General features: G+C 38.8%; 1 protein-coding gene across 1 annotated transcript; it reads right to left on the reverse strand.

Annotated features, from left to right (window-relative positions):
* Positions 1-6,806: 6,806 nt before the first annotated feature.
* LOC136107593 (ovomucoid-like) lies at positions 6,807-11,751 on the reverse strand. The gene is made up of 4 exons (XM_065848714.2): positions 11,637-11,751; positions 9,560-9,579; positions 7,794-7,921; positions 6,807-7,311 (listed from the first exon to the last, which is right to left on the reverse strand). Exons 1-4 carry the CDS (start codon positions 11,698-11,700, stop codon positions 7,266-7,268), a joined length of 258 nt encoding a protein of 85 aa, XP_065704786.1. The 5' UTR covers positions 11,701-11,751; the 3' UTR covers positions 6,807-7,265.
* Positions 11,752-12,649: the final 898 nt, after the last annotated feature.

A 12,649-nucleotide genomic window follows, 5' to 3' on the forward strand; every position in this document is an offset into this window, starting at 1 on the left:
ATTTCTGGAGCATGCACATTGTTGTTTTGTGCTACTACACAGTAAAAGTCACATAGCTCTTTCTTCATTTAGCAGAACATTCTGCTTTCCCAGCTTGCAAACCAAGGCCATCACACTTTGCTTCATGTCCAGTCTCTCTATAGCTATTGTTTCTCTATTAAGTTCCTGTTACATTTAGTCTAGTCTTGTTACATCAGGCCTAAAGGTTTCTAAAAGACTTTTGTTCCTCTTATCTCTAGGGTAGACCAAATTTACACTGGGCTGCTGAATGAGAGGAACTGGTACCACTGGTGCTATTGCTGAACACAGAACAGTTGGTAACAGTTGTGCAAAGTAGCGACAGACCCTCTCGTCGGCAATCAGTGTGGATTTTAGACGTGTCAACAGCAACGCCCAAAAATTTAGACCCCAAAATATGAGGCAGGTAGACAAGTGAGGCCTCCTCTGAAAAGAAAATGAGAAGGGAAACAGTAGTTCATTCAATAGCAGTTTAGCAATGCTTGTTCCTGCCCTCCTCACCCAAAGGCGGGGGTAGAATTTAGTAGCAATGAGACTGCAGAAAAAACACGAGAGATTAAACTGAATTAAGGAATTTGGGCAGGGTAGTTTGGTTTTGCTGTCACTTAAACTTACATATAAACAGAATAGTGTAGGAACAGTTAGGTGGTTACAAGACAGGTAACACAAAACAAAAACATCCTTTTTCCTTAACAGAAGAATAGTAACTTATCACGTAGATCAGTTACACGTGGATCTTAGAAGGCAGTTTATTGGTTCTATTTCTTTCTCTCTCCACTGCTACATATAAGAACGCTTAGAGTTTGGGTCACTCAAGGATATCCAAACTAAAACTCAAAGCAAAACAATTAGAAACTAGAGATGCTGACCAGTCATCAATAAATATACAGTTCTAGTCTTAATCAAATCCGAAATGAAAGAGCACGCTGCGTTAAATGTAGTGCACTACTGAGAAGTTTGCAATGTTAAGAGGCTATTGTTTCTTTAACTAACATTAGAGCATTGGCTTTGCTTCCTTTTACCCAGGGTGTTGAGACCGCTCATTTAGAGCTGGTGGAAGTTATTTGGCCATACATACTACAAGTTTATATTTTAGGGAGGTTTTACAATCTTATTTCTGCAATAAAAGTATTATTGAATCAATGATAAAAGACCTGAGGGAATTAATGCGTTCATTTGTGCTTTAGAGAAAAAGTTCTACAACCCACAAACTCACAATCCTAACCAGGCTCCTAAAGAGATGTTTCTAAGCTTTAATCTTCTGAAACAATGAATGCTCTCCATCCCAAACCATAACAAAGTTAAACACTAGCTACATATGCAGTGGCTAGCAAAAACTTATCAACATTCCAAATTTTTCTTAAAAAAAAACCTGGATTTCCTCAGTCGCCCGTTTCCTTTCCAGTTTCTTTGATTGTTGGTCGTTACTGAAATACATACCTTTGGTATTCTGATTTTCTGAATTGTAATTTTTAAAGCTTGGGGGAGAGAGGGTAACATATCTGTTTAAACAGAGCATGTGGCAGTCTACACGTTTTGTATAAAAGTGATGGGATAGCATTCCAAACACCTTTACTGTTAAAGATGTCAAATTTCATAGGAAAAGTTATTTTTTCAATCTTTTGCTATGCTTTCATATTAGTGTAAATACATACTTATATACTAATTAAATGCTAATTTAGCACCGTACCCTATTTTTTTACTCATTCCCTTAGCTCAAGACTTGCTTTTAATTCTCTCCCATGTATTTTTTTTTTAAATATTGGAGCCATCTGAAGAATGTTCCAAAGCAAGCGATTACCTTAAAAATGCAAATTAAATCTTGAATTTTTAAGATGTCTCCTCTTGACACGTGGCTGAACTCAAGTGCTGGGGGTTGAGAACTTCACTGGTATTTTGATGCTGACAGGTTTTTTTACCAGCTCTCTTAGCAGCCACAAGTTGTAGAATCTTTGGAGTAAGATCTTATGGTCTTAAGATCAAATAGTTGAAAATGTCTTCTGCTTACATTCTCTAAGTCATGACTCTAAGGGCCTGTTTTTTTCCAAATACTCTGTATCATTACAAGACCTAGAAACACCAAATAACTGTAGTAACTAGAAAACACTCCACAAGCATGAGATAACATTTTGAGCTGTTTAGTGTAAACAGCCTGAGCAGTATTGCACTGGTTTTAGGGCAGAGTTAGAACGTACCTCTCTAGTCTGACCAGACACCAATACACCATAATGAAGCCAGTTGAATGTGAATTATATTCAATTATACTTCACTAGTCAGACACCTGGTATTATCTTCAATCCAGAGACATGGGATTCTGGTCTGATCTAAAGAATGATTGATGCAATAGCAACTGCAGAGCACAGCTGGCAATTTTTCCTCTTGCCCTTGATGTCTTCAAGAAGGTAATTGCTAATGTAAGAGTCAGGAGAGCTGACTGTTGGCTCTGCCTCACCCATACATCTCTGATACATAAGAGGCTTTGATCAAAGTGGCTCTGTACCCCCTTAACAGTTTGCTTTCCAGGAAAATCTCTGAGGTCTTAGGGCCAGGGTCCACCTCGTATATTGAGCACAGGGAGCACCAGTGCTCTTCATCAGCTGTACTTACACGCTAGAACAATGACAGTGACAGCAGTATCAGAAAATGATAGTAACAACAATATCAGAAAATACAGCGCGGGCTTTATGGACAAGTAAAGTAGCTTAACTATAGCACTGGCATTTTCTTTTTTGGGAATCCAACCCATCTGATTTTCAGGCTTGTATTTCATTACTTCTTAGCATAGAAGAGAAAAAGAAAATGTCGGAAGACCTTACTGTGAAAGCCCTTCCTTCTGCTCCAAATATAAATAAGTACATCCAAAACTTTTCAGCACTGAGTTTTGAAAACTCTAATCCTCAATGAGTGCAAGATCTGTTCTATTTTCCATTCAATGCCAATATCTGACTATTTCTATTTTATTTTCTAGCAAACAGAATCTGAGCATGTCTCATCAGCTTACGCAAGCTACGTACATTTTTTCTTCCCCGTATTTCTATGTCATTGCTCCATCACACAAACTTGACTGTCTAGATTGGCCGGCCACTGCAGCATTTTCTTCAGATGTCATTTACAGCAATTTGCAAACATGCTCTTTACTCTGGTATGTGCCAAAAGCTGATATGCTTCTCACATTACCTGCAGCTATGGGCCAGCACACGATGCTACCAGGAGCTGATAAAAAGTACAAGCACTTCATGTTGAAAAGTATTGCTCTCCAGCTGCTCTCATTCATTGTTTCATGTCCAAAATTGTCAGAAACATTTTAGAGTCCCAGGGATCTGTGGTCGTCTATTTCAGACCTCTGACTTACAGGACTCTTAGTCACCCATGTGGACATGCTTTGCCTGCATAAGAAACTTGGTATCTTAGCAATGGTCCACAAACACAGTCAGTTAAATATCTCAATATACTAAAGCAGATGGTATGAGTATCCAATAAGGCTCTAACAAGCCAAGCTGGGAGGCAGAAAATATCCCCAAATTATCTGTTGGATTTTCTGCCATCATGATGAAACATCAGAGTCTGACTTTGTTTTCTTAAGTTGATCTTTGTTTTCTCATTTTGATCTTTGTCAGTCAAAATGCATTCAGGGCAAGTTGACATGCAGTGAGAATGTTTTTAGGTTGACTGTCCAGAGCCACAAGCCTTTGAGCTATGAGAAGCTTTTACAATATTATCTTGCTCATTTGCATTCTTACTGCCTAATTGCCAGGACCTGGTTTCCAGATAAACAGAATTCATGATAGTGGTCGCTTTAGTCTGTGTCCTAGGACAGACAGAAGAATTTTCTTCCAACACCCCCCATTAATTCCTCTGATTCAATACTAAGAGAATTAGGTTCCTTATCTTTCTCAGCTTATCTGTTTCAACAGGAAACAGCTCCAGCTGGTGAACAATAATATTTCATACCTGCAGATTTTTTTGCTGCCACTGATTTATCTTCAGTTTCAATACCAGCCTATATCCTCATGTTCTATTAATGTCCTAATCCCAAAGAGAGTAGTCAGAGCCATCTGACTTGCCCGTTTTACTAATCTATGCACACAGCCCTAAGACTTGCTGTTCTTGTGCTAGAGGTCATGAGCACTTTTGACTAACCAACAGTTTCTTACTATTTTAGCACAGATTTGCATATACCTCTTTACCAGCAACATATCTAATTCATGCTGGAGGTACTAGCATGAGGAATCTAGCTAAAGAAGAAATAAATAATGTATTGAAAGTACCTGAATAGTCTGGTGACCCAATGGATGATTTTTATTGCATTGCTTTTCTAGTCAGGTATCTTACCTGCAACTTCAAGACATTGCAACTTCGCCAGATTCTTGAAGATTTTTAGAAAATATTTCAATTATATGTAGTGTCCCTATCTTTGACCAGAGAAAAATGGACAAAACCTCTAATGCCAGTGTACAGCATCATTTTCATAATATATGCCACCATTCTAGTGTACTCCAACACAGAAGTTCATGCTGGGTTGAAAGAGTGTGAAGATAACCATATAAATCACAAAAAAGTCCATGTGACTTTGCTTGTGTTAGAATTACAAGGATTTCCAGCCCCTTTATTTCATAGAAAAGATAAAAAGATGCCTTCTGCAACTAACCCTTTATTGGTATTTCAGCCTGCGTGATTCTTACGCACATGGCTTAGCTGAGTACTGGCTGCTTAGTCTTCTCCACTAAGCAATCATGGGAAAAGAAAGGCGGCAATATGGTCAATGTGTGTTTCACTACAGATTTTTTCAGCTAACAGATGAATCCTTAGGAATCAGCAAAGATTCTATTGCTCTGGTTTGTACACTAAAGTAAGCCTGAGGAGATAACAAGGAGAGGGAATGGACACATGGCTCTCCACCTTCCTGTTTGGTTGGTTGGTTTTTTTCTATGACATTTGTAGCATTTGTTACATATCACCTTGTTTTGATAATATATTTCAACTTTCATTAAAAAAAAATCCTCTTTATGTCCTGGCACTTGGCTAATACTGTTGTTCTAAACTGATAACCTCAATAGAGCATCAAAGCAAATATCTTCTGCTTATGCATTGGCTAGAAAATAAAATGCCCATTTTCCCCTTTCTGAAAGATAAGAGTTAAAGCCAAGGTCACAGGTAGCCTCCCATCAGTTCAAGTTGTCCTTGAGTGATCTTAAACATTAAGTTTTTAATGTACTAAGAGCACCACTGTCCCTTAGAAAGGAGTCTGAATTCTCCCACAGTGGGGAATAAACCCCACTCCACCCCTAAACCAGTCCTTAGTCTCCTGTTCTGCTACCTGTGGTTTCACGGGACACACCAGTGACTTGTAGCAGCATATAATAATCTTAAGAAATCCATCTGGCAAAGATTATGTAACATTTGCAAGTACTGCTATTTTGCCCAGAAATGCAATGCTTTAGGGAACTGTACAATCAGGAAAAAGAAGTTCCTTGTTAAATACACTCATTATTTAGTAGTATTTGACGTAGAAATGTGGAGTATTAATGTTTTATGTTGTTTACTTGGTTGGAAAATAACAGTCCATTTACATACTTAATCTAGCATTTAATTAGTCCTGAATTTTTCCTTTAATTCTTGCTTTCAATCTTATCATTCTACCAGATGTTCCAGATGCACTGAGTGTAATAGGCAACCAGCATAAAAATAGTTCAGCCAGTTCCTGTTATAAATCCAACTAGGGACTAAGGTCACATCAGTGTGTACTGGCAAATCAAACAGAGCCCCTCTCATCCAGAAGTCAGCTAGTTGAGTCTAGTCACATCTCTGCTATTAAATTATTTTAGATTCCAAAACAGGGTGCCTTCATCCACTTTCCTACTTGGGAATGGTCCCTAGCTTCCCAATATAAAGCTCAACAGCCCTTTTTCTTCTACAGAGAGTGAGAGTGATGTTCTCAGCTCTGCCAGGAGAACGAGCACATACTGACACCACAGACCAACAAACCCCCTTAGTCCTTGCATTGCAGAAGACAGTCTGCCTGACGCTACAGGGATGTGCAGCCAGCAGTGGCGTGGCTGAGCTTTTTGGTGTCTTGCCTTCAAAGATAAGGACAAGGGCTCCTTTCCTCACTTCATGTTCTTCTGAAGTGCGAGTCCCACTCCAGCCCAATTGGAGTACCAGGCAGAAATGATACCCACATTCCAGTTCCAAAATTTTCTTCATGTGTAAGCTCAGTAAAGTAATAAATTTTAACTCTGGGAAAATGTATTCCCTTGGCTGATGATTCAAGCATAAAAGACAAACTAGTTTAATAATGAAGAAAATACAGATGTAAAAGCAGAACAGAAACATCTTCAGGTCTGAAAGCACCCAATTTACCAAAAGGTGAACAGAATCACTGATGATCACATTTAAATGACAAGACTTAAAGCTTTTACAGTCCCACAGTTTACCAGATTTGTTTCATATGAAGGAAAAAAGAGCCAGGTCACAGGATAAATTCCAGTAAGATGAGGCCATCTAGTGCATATTGTCAGTGTTACCACTTCTGTCTTCCAGGCTTTGTTTTTTTAATATCTGGCCCTAGCTCCTGCTCTGTGATTATCTTCTGTAACTTGGGAAATACACTATTTGTGAATAATGGATGCAATAAACATATTCTACAGAAAGGTCACGATGGACGAAAGAAAAAAGAGTTAATGTTTATTTTAATAACTATGCAATCTAAGTAGCTAAACAACATACATGAATCAGAATTGTACAACATTGGAAGAAAAATGAAAATTTAAAATGTATCTACAAAACTGAAAGAGTTAAAGTACTGCCTAGGAAAGCTGAAACCTTTGGAAAGAAACATCTGCAAAAGGTTCTGGGTTAATGAAAGAAAACACTTTGCCAACAAGGAAAGCAGAGGCAATGACTGCACTGACTTGAGTCCATTAAAATCAGATGGCATTTTTAGAAGATTTGAACTTTAACCATGGAGACAAAAGTATAAGGAAGAGCTCACGTGGAAACCAGCTTGCTACAGAAATAAGAATGCTCCTGAAAATCCTGAGGAAATGGTTTGCAGGGAGGACAGGAGTGTCGATCCCAACACTCTGGAGCAGAGAGAAGCAGCAAATGACAGAGCACAGTTCAATAGCCTACTTTGTGCTTTGTTCGCTGTCATCAGAACATGTGGGATGAATAAAATTAAATTAAGAGATTGTGATAAGGCAGTGTAAAGCTGTTCGCAGCACTCTTCTCTGTCATGCAGAATTCATTCAGCATGCCCCTGCTTGCTTCAAATGTAAGGCACCTCTGCTTCTCCTGCAAAGGAAAGGAAGGATATAGACGTTGCAGACAGTAAGCTTAGTGTTGTAAACTAAAACCTCTCTGAAGTCCTGAGCCAACAGCTTGCTAACAGAGAAGACACTATCAACATTTGTAGCAGACAGGAAGACACTGATCTGTAAACATTTTTCTTTTCAAAATTACTTATTTTGTCCATAAAAAGCAAGATATTTTGTGTACAGGTGTCTTGTTAGCCCTGTGTTGCTCACTGGACTCTTTACTCTCTGACCTCTACGCTTTCTGCTAGAATAGGAAGGTATTCACACAAAGTCATTTGTTTAGAACAATTGGACCTTCTTGATGGGAGAAACCATTATTCTGTAAAGATTGAGCAAAGAAGCAGAAGAGTAGCTATGCTGAAAAAAATGATAGTGCTTAGGTGGAGCGGAAATACCAGATAACTCAGCTAAACTCAGATTCTGGCTTATTCAGGAGTAACTATGTAGTATTGTACTTACAGGATTGCTTTGCAGAAAGAGCATTTGTTGTTATATGTTTTCCCGTCAGAGCCACAGAAAGGTTGATAGAGTCTTTCACAGTAAATAGGTTTTCCTCTCTCTAAACTCCTGTATTCACTGCAGTCTACCTGCAAATACAGTATCAATTTGCTTTGAATCTGTCACATTCTCCATTCACCTACACAAATAATACATGAAATATTTGGACAAATTTGTCAGCTGCTCTACATCAGCAGTCAATGGGGCTCCACCATCTATACTAGCTGAGCCTAAATCTCAAAAAAAACCCCATTCCTCTGACAGAGATGTATGTGACACTACCCGTGTCAGGACTGAGCACCTTCATGGACTTCGCTGTATGAGAATTCAGTCACTGGAAAAAAATACAGCCCTTTTTCCAACTACAGGAAAGGTGAGTCTTCATATGTTTTTCTGCCCAATTGCAATTTTTCAGTAAATTCAGGTGAGATTAGTTTTCAAGGCTGGGAAGGGTTTGTGCCTCCTTATTGCACAAGTATCAACTCTTGCTGCATTTTACACTGGTGAAAGGATTTAAAACAGAACCCAGCCTTGCTGTTCTCTTGTTATGACCTGATTTTTTTTCCCCCTTCACTCCAGCTCTTAGTGAAGGACAGGAGTGTTACTTCATCCAGACCCTGGAATTTATTACAGATGATATGATTAGTTTTACACTAAACATTGCTTGGGGTCTGTAGGCGGGTGAAGAGTGAGGAGCTGTGTGTGGCCATCCCTGTGCCAGGGCTCAGCACAGACCGGGATGTCTCCAGTGGCAAAGAGAGGCACTAGCCAACAACTCTCTTGGGTATTATGGGCTTAAACCCAGTGTCCCACTTAAAAAAGGAGAGAGAATATGGGATGTTAGTTTCCCTAGGTTTTTCTGAGACAGCACACTGAGCCCCAATTGCCAAAGCAGGTCAGAAACCTGACAGAGTTGCCAGGTTTCCACAACATAACTCAGCAGAGGCAGCAGCATGGGAGGGAATTTCTGTGGCTTGTAATTTATACTATTTAAAAACTGTTCAACCACCAACTTGTGAGAGGCAAGACCCAGCTAATAAAAAAAACCTATAAAATAGGTTAACTTGCCCCATATATATATATATATATATATATATATATATATATATATGTAGTAGCTGGAAAAATGGGTAAGATATTTGGTTTGGTGTGGAGAGTGGAACAGGCTATTCCTGGAAGAGTGTGTATGTCCCGGTGTAGTTTTAGGTGTCAGAGGCTGTAGATGTTGTGCTGGTATGGGAGCAGCTCTCTGTGTGTTTTCCACTCCCTATTACTGTCCACTGGACCACCGCACAGCTTGTCTCTGCTTGGCTGAGTAAGGATTTCTATTGCTTGATGCCTCGTTTCTTTCAGAGGTTGACTCCAGGACAGACACTCCAACATAGCCAGAGAGAAATTAAAATCTCTAGGTACATGGCTTGGAATCTGAAAGACACCAAGAAAGTCTTATGGTGTCATCACTAGATAAACATTTTTAAAATCTTTATTTATCCAACTTAAAATCTGGCCTTGCCCCATTTCTTGCCCAGACTACATTACAGGTAAAAACATCTGGAAGTTTCCAGGGCAACTGTTCAGAAACCACATATCTCAAACTCAGGGATTGCTCTCTGAAATCTCAATACTTTGGCAGCATTTAATTAATGTTTAATATGATATTTTTTTTTCCTGATCTCATGTTACAAACTATATATTTTTATCCAGAAATAAAGGAGAAAATTACTCACCTCATTCTGTTTGGCAGCATCTGCAATATAAGCAGAATCACAAAAGATAAAATAAAAAATGCTTTTGAACATTCAGCTTGCAACTGGGGTGCTTTCACTAACAACAGTCCCTCCAGCAACACCAACTCTCCTACCTCCTTGAAAATAACTGACAGAGTTTTTCAGTGTTTAATAAGATACAGGTGTCAGGACCTATTAAACAAGTGGACCTTATTGTATCGTTAGCCTTAGAAATCTGTGTCAGCAATTAGAACAGCCTTTGTTGTTAGAGGTAATTTCCGCTTTTCACCAGAGAAAGATTGAAGACCCAGGAGTCAATTTTATGTTCAATGGCAGGTCTGTTTAGGATGAAATTTGTTGAGCATGACTGAGGCTGTAAGCAAATCACACGGTCCTTTTATACTTTTATTTTCTGTCAATAATGAGGATAATATCTTCATTAAAATGTAATAATAAATATAATGACAATAATGCAATTTGGATCATAATACCACTTTAAGAAGTGGTTTCCCTTGCCAGTTGATATGGTTTCAAAACTATTTGGCAGAAGGATTGGCTCCTGTCTTGCATACATATGGCATCTAATGTAATGAAACCCTGTCCTCAGGTGGGGCTTCATAAAGCTACTTCAAAACAATTATAATTATATCTCCCAGAAAGTAATAAAGTAATATTGGCATGCCTCCATTATGGTGACACATTTGTTACTGTTTTAAGGAATGTATTTTGTTCTCCTCCTGTCCTGTAATCGTCATTCTGTGGCTTCCAAGGGATAAAAGTTATCAGGCAGAGGCTTTTGTGCAGAAGGAGCAGGAAGAAAATGTTTATTATCTGAAAGGCAATAAGGCTTTAGCATTTGTCTTAATGACTAATTATAGCTTTTTTGATCTATAAATCCATTAAGCTTTCCACTGAAACTTCCTTTCATGGAGCTGCTTATATCTTCTCATCAAATAAAGCTGTCCAGGGTAAAGAAAACTAACATAAATAATGCTCCATGTCAAGTTTCAGGCTATGTCACCAGACGTAGTTTGATTGAGCTTTCATTATTCTGGAATTGGATCAGATTTAACCCACTCCCACAAAAACAAAAAAAAAAAAGATATGATTTTTTTCTCTGGTAACCTTTTAGTATTCACTATATATTTGGGAGTGAATGCCAAAAAAAAGATGTGTTCAAAAAGTATTGCCCCATAATGTTTTGATGCAGACAGGAGAAACTAGAAAGTTCAAGGAAGTGATTTGCTTGAATTCTTCTGAAAGCAATATTTATTTATCTACAGTAAATGAAACACTGTCTGAAAGAAGTTTCCATCAGAAGCCTGCTATTTCATTGAAATGGGCATTCTGAGAAAATTTTCAAAGCAAAATTTTCAGAGCTATTTAAAATGGAAACACTGTTTTGTTTCATAACTTTGGTTTTGTTATAACATTTTCATTGTTTTGCTTCTTTACCATTCATACTGCTGTTGAACTGCTATACTACTAGCAAAGAAGACTTGGACTCTCCTCTTTCAGTTATTCTACTTATTTTTCTAGATCTTTATTTTTATTGCAAGTTTTTGTTTAAAAAAAACCCTACCAAGTGAATGCTCAAGAAATTTCTCCCAGCTCCTTATTTTACCACAGAGTAACCTGCGCTCAGAGCTCTCTCCCGTCTGGCAACCTAACATCATAAAGAGGTCATTCGCAGGCATATGATGTGTCCTATGCATGATGTGTCCTGCTTGCTCAGTTTGGCAGGAGAAGGACCTCACCAGCTCCAAGCTCCCTGCTCAGATAGTTCAAATAAAAAGCTAAAAACCTGCTGTAGTTCTGAGGCTTTACAGTTCAATTTTAGTTACAACACAGAATGCAGCTCTGATTCACACCACTAGCAAAATATGGATTTAACTTACACAAGTTGGAGACTGTAAAGCTGCTGCAATATTGCTTGCTAAATAGTGCACAAGCATAAAATTTCACTTTCTGCCACCCAAGTCCAGCAACCATCGCTTACTGTCCCAGTAGACTGAGAAGCTTCTGTTGTTTGAACATTAGAACTATAATATATCAGAAATTAAAAAAGGTTACTCACTTGCTGAGCACAGAACTGCCAGGGCGAGAAGCACAAAGGCACCTGTTATCTTCATGGCAGACATGCGTTCTTGATCTGTTTCACAGCCAATCTGTGCTCTGAGTATTCCAGTACACTCAGCTTAAATGCGGATTTGTGTGTCTGTGAGGGCAGATATATATATATGTATACATGCACGCACAAAGAGCAGGAACCCTGATGACGAAATCCGCCTTGTAGAGAAGATAATTAGAAGAAGGTGTTGCCCATGGGTAGTGGCAATAAGAATGTCTTCTGTACAACACGAAGGGCGAAGATGAGCGTCACGGCATGCACTGTGTTGATAAAAGGAGATGTATTGTACTTTGGCTAATCCGCAGCTTAATTAACTGTTCCATCTCAAGTAGCAAGTTCAAGGAGTGACTCAATAAGGTGATTATGTATTGCTGTTCTGTCACTGTCATCTTGACCCTTAGAGATTAATATAATTCCCAGAGCAAAAAATAATTTTTACTGGGTGTGTTCCAAAATATTCATACCAGTAGAGCTGAAATGCATAAGTCCTATTCTGTTGAAATTTTGGAGACCCTTGTCACTGACTGTGGATAGAAGTGATGCTGGTTAGTATGGCCATGCACTGAGCCCTTTCAGACTGCTTTGTGAAAGCAGCTGCTGCTTGCAAAAGTCTGTTTCATGTGAATACCCTCACCTTCACACACAGCCCAGAAGATGTCCCGATCTTTCGGTGTTCTTCTGGCTTTGAAGTTCCACCAGTTTAGAGATCAGAAGCAATGTTTTGTGACAGAATGAGCAAAGACACTACATGTCACTGCCTAGCAAAGAGGGTGGCCATTGTGCATCCTGCTGAGTTACTGCCTGGTTTGCTGTCATGAGGATATGGAGAAGATCCTCTGCTTGCCCATATCCTTTATTGCTATTTCCAGCAAAGCAGATGTCTTACCATGTGGCATTCTTTAAACAAATCCAACATAGCAGTGTGTTAATGACTTAATCAATGGCCATAATTTTCTGGC

The sequence above is a fragment of the Patagioenas fasciata genome, chromosome 14 (genome assembly GCF_037038585.1).
Source record: "Patagioenas fasciata isolate bPatFas1 chromosome 14, bPatFas1.hap1, whole genome shotgun sequence".
In the NCBI taxonomy this organism is placed as follows: domain Eukaryota; kingdom Metazoa; phylum Chordata; class Aves; order Columbiformes; family Columbidae; genus Patagioenas; species Patagioenas fasciata.

Excerpts from the sequence above, each read along its gene's own strand:
- LOC136107593 (XM_065848714.2), bottom strand. The coding sequence starts at position 11,700 with ATGTCTGCCATGAAGATAACAGGTGCCTTTGTGCTTCTCGCCCTGGCA. Across the intron at positions 9,580-11,636 it reads GGCAGTTCTGTGCTCAGCAA|ATGCTGCCAAACAGAATGAG; the intron begins GTGAGTAACCTT and ends CTTATATTGCAG. Across the intron at positions 7,922-9,559 it reads ATGCTGCCAAACAGAATGAG|GTAGACTGCAGTGAATACAG; the intron begins GTGAGTAATTTT and ends CTGTATTTGCAG.